The sequence below is a fragment of the Jaculus jaculus genome, chromosome 1, assembly GCF_020740685.1.
Source record: "Jaculus jaculus isolate mJacJac1 chromosome 1, mJacJac1.mat.Y.cur, whole genome shotgun sequence".
NCBI lineage: Eukaryota > Metazoa > Chordata > Mammalia > Rodentia > Dipodidae > Jaculus > Jaculus jaculus.
In genome coordinates this window covers 320,462,858-320,470,270 of record NC_059102.1, presented here as the reverse complement: position 1 = coordinate 320,470,270, position 7,413 = coordinate 320,462,858, and the positions used below count along the sequence as shown (strand labels likewise).

The window sequence follows — 7,413 nt, the reverse complement described above, 5'->3', positions numbered from 1 at the left end:
GCAGGGATGAGGGAAAGGATGGTACTGACATGTGTTGTTTACATACTAAGTATGTCCATAACTAATAAAAATAAATTAAAAAAAATCAACTTTCTTTGTACATGCACAATTAGAAAAAAATGTAAATATACATTAATTATGTCCATCTGTTAATTGTAGTATTTTTTTCAACTGAAATTCTATTCCCAGGGAACTTTACACTCCATGTGAAACACAGAACTATCAAAAGAGGAGAGGATGGCTGGAGAGATGGCTTAGTAGTTAAAGTGCTTGCTTGTGAAGCCTAAGGACACATGTTCAACTCTCTAGGTCCCATGTAAGCAAGACGCACAAAGGTGAGGCAAGCACAAGGTCACACATGCTCACTAGGTGGTGTAAGCATCTGGAATTTGATTACAGTGGCTGAGGCCCTGGTGTGCCAGTTCTCTCCCTCTCTGTGTCTTTATCTGTCTCTCACACTCTATAAAATAATAATAATAATAAAAAGAGCAGAGGACTTTGAGGCCAATGCAAAGAGGGCTAGCATTCCTTATGGGTCAGCATTATCTCTCTGCAAAGACTGATCCTGATGACTCACTTTCTAACTTAATGTTCTGATCTGGATTGGTCACCCCAACACACTTTGCTCCATCAAATTCCTCTCATGGCTCTCCCTGGCTCCTGGCCTGTCGACCATTTCTGACTTGCCAATTACTGAGGAAATCTAAGTTCACTTTGAAATGTAGAATTCTGCTCTCTGGATGTTCCTGACATTTTGGGAGCTCTGAGGACAGTTCCCTGTCTCCACATTTGTTTGGCCTATTGTTCTGTCCTCATAATCACACCACACCCGCTGGCAGCCCATGAAAGCCTGAACTTTCCCAGTGTGCTGATGTCCTGTCACACCGCACTATGGGGTGTTCTACTTCCTGCCATCACATTGACAGCTGGTCTCAGAAATAGTTTCCTTTAAGACATTGAGTTCAGAGTGAGTATGCCCGACTTTCTTCCTCATCTACTGTTCTTTCCTTGCATAATAGGAAATATATAAAACTGAGTAGGAGGGAGAAGGATTGCCATTCATATGCCCTCAATGCTTATAAGGTATTGGAGTTGTCATCACAGACTACATAAGCTACAACATTGTCATTGCTGAGTCATTACTCTGGACCAATCATTCTACAAAGTGCTGCACTCAGGCCATGTGATATCATTTAGTCCTCGTAACAACTCAATGAAATAAATATTATCCTGTTTCATAGGTGAGAAAACTAAAGGCTGGAGCAGTGAAGAAATTTGCCCATTTTAAAAAAGATGGAATTATGCCACTGAGTGCTGGCCCTTCAGCATTCTCTGCGTGTCTACTGTATCATATGAACCGTAAGATAACCGGTTTTGGGCACAGTGCCATGTCTTTAACCATTGAGCAATCCCCACCAACCCTCTGAGCACATGTTCTGCTGCTGTGTGCACTCTAGTCCTTACTAATGTGTTAAAATTCTCTGCAGACAACGTCGTTCTGTTTCCCTGGGTGCTGACCTCTTCCCCTCCTACTTTTGGCATACTACTTGGTACCACTGAGTTTTATAAAACAAGCCATTTTTAGTAATAATTGCATAAGGGTGTTTCAGGAGCAGAGTAAGCAAAACACAGAAACATTTCTCAAGGTCATAAGCTGTGTTTTTTTTTTTTAATTTATTTGAGAGTGGAAGAAAGATGCAGAGAGGGAGGGTGAGAGAGAGATAAAGAGAGAGGGAGGGGGAGAGAGAATGGGCGCACCAGGGCCTCCGCCTTCTACAAATGAACTCCAGATGTACGCGCCCCCTTGTGCATCTGGCTTATGTGGGTCCTGGGGAATTGAACCTGGGTCCTTTGGCTTTGCAGGCAAGTCCCTTAACCACTAAGCCATCTCCCCAGCTCCATAAGCAGTGTTTTTTTTAAAAGGCTTTTCCTGTTGGCTCTTTCACTTCCCCTGTCTGCCTTGGATCACATTGTTTCCTGTTTATAATGTGCATATTGCTGAAGTCATTTCTTAGTTCACGATTCATAAATCTGCTCCAGGAATGAGAGCGGCACCCCTAAACCAAATCTAGCTTAATACTTCTGTGCCTCCTCTCTGGGCCAGAATCAAACTGCATAAGGATATTTCTCCTCAACCTTCCAAAGCAGCAAGTTTACAGAAAGTCTTCCTAACCATGGAATTAATGGTGTCTCCCCTCTCTTACATAGACAAAAAAAATATATATATGTATATATATATATAATAGAAAAATTAAAAATCATATTTACGGGCTGGAGAGATGGCTTATTGGTTAAGCACTTGCCTGTGAAGCCTAAGGACCCCGGTTCGAGGCTCAATTTTCCAGGACCCACGTTAGCCAGATGCACAAGGGGCCGTATGTGTCTGGAGTTCGTTTGCAGTGCCTGGAAGCCCTGGCATGCCCATTCTCTCTATCTATCTACCTCTTTCTCTGTTACTGTCAAATAAATAAAAATGAACAAAAAAAATTTAAAATAATCATATTTACAGAAAAGCATATAGTAGGTAAAAAAGAAGAAAACAGAAATACTTCCTCTAGAGAGAGGTAACTGGCTTCTTCCAGGACAGGTATTTCCAAATATCTCTGAAGACGTACACATGGTCTAGTCCCCAGTCTCATGAACATTTATTTATTTTTTATATTTTCTTTTATTTATTTGAGAGTGACAGACAGAGAGAAAGAGGCAGACAGAGAGAGAGAGAGAGAGGGAGGGAGAGAATGGACACATCAGGGTCTCCAGCCACTGCAAATGAACTCCAGATGCGTGCACCCCCTTGTGCATCTGGCTAACGTGGGTCCTGGGGAATTGAGCCTTGAACCTGGGTCCTTAGGCTTCACAGGCAAGTGCTTAACCACTAAGCCACCAACCAGCCCTCATGAACATTTATTTATTTATTTTTATTTTTTGAGAATAAATGAGCATTTACCTATGGTATCACTACAATACTTTCTATTGAAAACCTTTAGACTGAAGGTTCATTTCTCTGTGTGGAAAGAATGACTCTGGCCATAATTACTGCCAAGAAATTAGATGTTGTCATGAGGCCTAAAGTTAAATGCCAAACTGCTATATTTTGATTCATATTTTGTTGTTTAGAGAAGACTTAGAAACATTGTGAGCTTCAGGATATTTGGTCCCAACCAATTTACCTTTCTGAAAAGGCAATAGGGCTGTGTTAGTCAGCTTTCTGCCACTGTGAAAAAAAATAGATGAAATAATCAACTCATAAGGAAGAAAGGATTATTTATTTGTGGATGTGTGTGTTGTGTGGATGTGTGTTTACACATGTGTGCGTGCATGTGTGCATATGGAGTCCCAAGGACAACCTCAAGTGTTATCCTTAGGAACACAGTCCACCACTTTTGAGGCAGGGTCTCTCATTGGCCTGGAGCTTGCCAGCTACGTTGTCTAGACTGCCCAGGCAGCTCCAGGGGTCCTTCTGTCTCCACCTCCCTAGCACTGGAATTACAGGTGTGCCCCACCATGCAAGCATGTTTATGTGGGTACTGAAGATCAAGCTCTGTTTATCATGCTTGTGATAAAGGCACTTGACCCCCAACTCCAAGAGAGGGTGACTTGACCTTGCTTCTTCAGGACTTCAGAAACATCATGATGGAAACATGGGGCTGAAGACAGTTCATGTAGGGACAGCTGGGGAGCCAAGAGAGGAGAGGGTTGAGCTCCCAATCTCACCTTCAAGTGCACAGCCCCTCAATGACCTAACTTCCTCTCCCTTGGCCCCATTTCTTCTTGTTTATTTATTTTTTAATTTTATGATATATAGAGAGAGAATGAGAGAGAGAGAGAGAGAGAGAGAGAGAGAGAGAGAATGGCATGCCAGGGCCTCAAGGGACTGAAATTGAACTCCAGACACTTGTGCCACCTTGTGCTCATGCATGGGCTTTGCACTTGCATCACCTTATGTATCCAGCTTACGTGAGATCTGGGGAAGTGAACCGGGGTTCTTAGGCTTCACAGACAAGCGCCTTAACCAGAAAGCCATCTCTCCAGCCCTACTTCTTTTTATAAAGTATTTAAAATTTTTTATTTTATTTATTTATTTGAGAGAGAGAGAGAGAAAGAGAGAATGAATGCGCATGCCAGGGCTTCCAGCCACTGCAAACAAACTCTAAACATGTATGTGCCACCTTGTGCATCTTGCTTCTGTGCATACCGGGGAATAAAACCTGGGTTTTTAGGCTTCGCAGGCAAATGCCTTAACTGCTAAGCCATCTCTCCAGTCCCTAGTCTCATTTCTTAACAGTTCCATCATGTTTAGGCAACACAGGCTTAGGACTAAATCTTTTTTAAAAATATTTTATTTATTTATTTGTGGGGGGCAGATAGAAAGAGAAAGGGCACACCAGGGCCTCCAGCCACTACAAACCAACTCCAAACACATGAGCCACCTTGCACATCTAGCTAATGTGGGTCTTGGGGAATCAAACCTGGATCCTTAGGCTTCTCAGGCAAATACCTTAACTGCTAAGCCATCTCTCCAGCGGGGACCAACTCTTGAATACATGGGCCATTTGTAATTCCAGTTATAGCATGGAAAGATTAATAGTTTAATGCCTGGGTGTCAGTCACTAGCAGAGAAGACAAATGAAGAAGTTCAGGATTTGGGGTCTTATCTTCACTGGGCTTACTCTGAAAGATAGTCATTTGACAAAGTGGATCTTTGGTGTGTTTGGTGCTGACAATGAGTTGCTGATTCAGAATCTTAGAGCTCCAGGAAAAGGAGGCTTTCCATCCCAGTTTTCTGTACAAGGCAGGAATTTCTTCTATAGCAGCCCTGGCAGCAGGTGGTAGCCTTGTCCATGGTTGAATTGTCTAAGTGACTAAATTACTCTTTCTACCTCAGTCCATGTCATGGATGGAGAGAGTTCTAGTGGTCAGGAATGAACTGCTTATATTGAAATAAGTTCTGCTTCCCGGTGACCCTTGTGCATCTCTAATGTCAGCTTTCTGAATCACCTCACACTAGTGCTTATACTTTTTGACTTTTCTGAGTCTTTGCTTCCCGAAGGTGAGCACACAGACTAGTTTGTGTGATGGTTGATAGGAGCTGTTTTGCTGAAGTAGCGTGCATTTCCTTCTCTGTGGGTCATTTAGATTGAACATGAAGTCCTAGTATGTTCTAGTTTGTACAGAGGCTAACAGGACTATGGTTTCTAATGACCAGGACAAGGATGCTAGGCTGGGGATGTAGGCCGGTGGTAGAGCACTTACCTAGCATTCTATTCTGTGGTGATCTGAATGTAAAGTTCACGTGTTTTGAGTACTTGGGCCCCAGCTGGAGGCAATTTGGGAAAGTTGTGAAAACTCTGGGGTGCTTGTGGAATCTGGCTGGAGGAGGTGTGTCACTGGGGCTACTTTTGGGGTAACAAGCCCAGCTCCAAGCCTGGTAACTCAGACAACTTCCTCCTGCAGGTGTGGAGATGTGATGCCCAGCTAGTTGGCCGGCTGCTCTTGCCATGATTTCCTGCCATCATGAAATTTCCCCCTTGAAGCCTTAAGTCCAAATAAACCCCTTCCTCCCCTAAGGTGTGTCTGGTCAAGTGTGTGTCCCAGCAATGAGAAGGGTCACTGCTACATGTTCCTCAGGCTAAAACAAAGGGGGGGGGGTAGCTAGAGAGATGGCTCAGCAGTTGAGGGCACTTTCTTAAAAGTCTAACAGCTATCGGTACCGCAGAGCCGCTGCGGAGGATCGTTTTAAAGGGCCCGCGTGCCTTCCGCCATGCTGCTGCCCGTGCCGCTCCTGCTGTGTGTCCTCGGCCTGGCTTCGGCCGAGCCCGTCGTCTATTTCAAGGACGGGGATGCCTGGACCAACCGCTGGGTCGAATCGAAGCACAAGTCTGACTTTGGCAAATTTGTCCTCAGTTCAGGCAAGTTCTACGGTGACCAGGAGAAGGATAAAGGACTGCAGACGAGCCAAGACGCCCGATTTTACGCCCTGTCGGCTAGGTTTGAGCCCTTCAGCAACAAGGGCCAGACGCCGGCGGTACAGTTCACTGTGAAGCATGAGCAGAATATCGACTGTGGGGGCGGCTATGTGAAGCTCTTCCCGGGAGGCCTGGACCAGAAGGACATGCACGGAGACTCTGAGTACAACATCATGTTTGGTCCGGACATTTGTGGTCCTGGTACCAAGTTCATGTCATCTTCAACTACAAGGGCAAGAACGTGCTGATCAACAAGGACATCCGGTGCAAGGATGATGAATTCACACACCTGTACACGCTGATCGTGAGACCAGACAACACGTATGAGGTGAAGATTGACAACAGCCAGGTGGAGTCCGGCTCCTTGGAAGACGATTGGGATTTCCTACCGCCCAAGAAGATAAAGGATCCTGACGCAGCCAAGCCAGAAGACTGGGACGAGCGAGCCAAAATCGATGACCCCACAGACTCCAAGCCTGAGGACTGGGACAAGCCTGAGCACATCCCTGACCCTGATGCCAAGAAGCCTGAGGACTGGGATGAGGAGATGGATGGAGAGTGGGAGCCACCAGTCATTCAGAATCCTGAGTACAAGGGCGAGTGGAAGCCTCGGCAGATTGACAACCCGGATTACAAAGGCACATGGATACATCCAGAAATTGACAACCCTGAATACTCCCCTGATGCCAACATCTATGCTTATGATAGCTTTGCCGTGTTGGGCCTAGACCTCTGGCAGGTCAAGTCCGGCACCATCTTTGACAACTTCCTCATCACCAACGATGAGGCGTATGCAGAGGAGTTTGGCAATGAGACGTGGGGCGTCACAAAGGCTGCCGAGAAGCAGATGAAGGACAAACAGGATGAGGAGCAGAGGCTTAAGGAAGAAGAGGAAGACAAGAAGCGGAAGGAGGAGGAAGAGGTAGAGGACAAGGACGATGAGGATGAAGATGAGGAGGACGACAAGGAGGAAGACGAAGAGGAGGATACTCCTGGCCAGGCCAAAGATGAGCTGTAGAGGCCATGCCACCTTCTTCCAGGGCTGGACTGAGGCCTGAGCGCTCCACCGTAGAGCCGGCTGCGCCAAATAATGTCTCTATGAGACTTGAAAACTTTGATTTTTTTTTTTTTTTCCAGGCAGTTTCAGATTTGGGGTGGATTTTGGTTTTGTTTCCCCTGCTTTTTAATTTTTTTTTCCTTTTTCCTCTTTTTTAAAAAAACAAAACAAGGGCTGGAGAGATGGCTTAGCGGTTAAGCGCTTGCCTGTGAAGCCTAAGGACCCCGGTTCGAGGCCCGGTTCCCCAGGTCCCACGTTAGCCAGATGCACAAGGGGGCGCACGCGTCTGGAGTTCGTTTGCAGTGGCTGGAAGCCCTGGAGCGCCCATTCTCTCTCTCTCCCTCTATCTGTCTTTCTCTCTGTCTGTCACTCTCAAATAAATAAATAAAA

At 45.5% G+C, this 7,413-nt stretch overlaps 1 protein-coding gene across 1 annotated transcript; it reads left to right on the top strand.

Annotated features, from left to right (window-relative positions):
- Positions 1-5,761: 5,761 nt before the first annotated feature.
- LOC123462995 (calreticulin-like) lies at positions 5,762-7,124 on the top strand. The gene is given in 2 exon segments (XM_045157857.1): positions 5,762-6,173; positions 6,176-7,124. Coding segments are annotated over 2 exon segments (1,221 nt in total). The 3' UTR covers positions 6,985-7,124.
- The last annotated feature ends 289 nt before the right edge of the window (positions 7,125-7,413 follow it).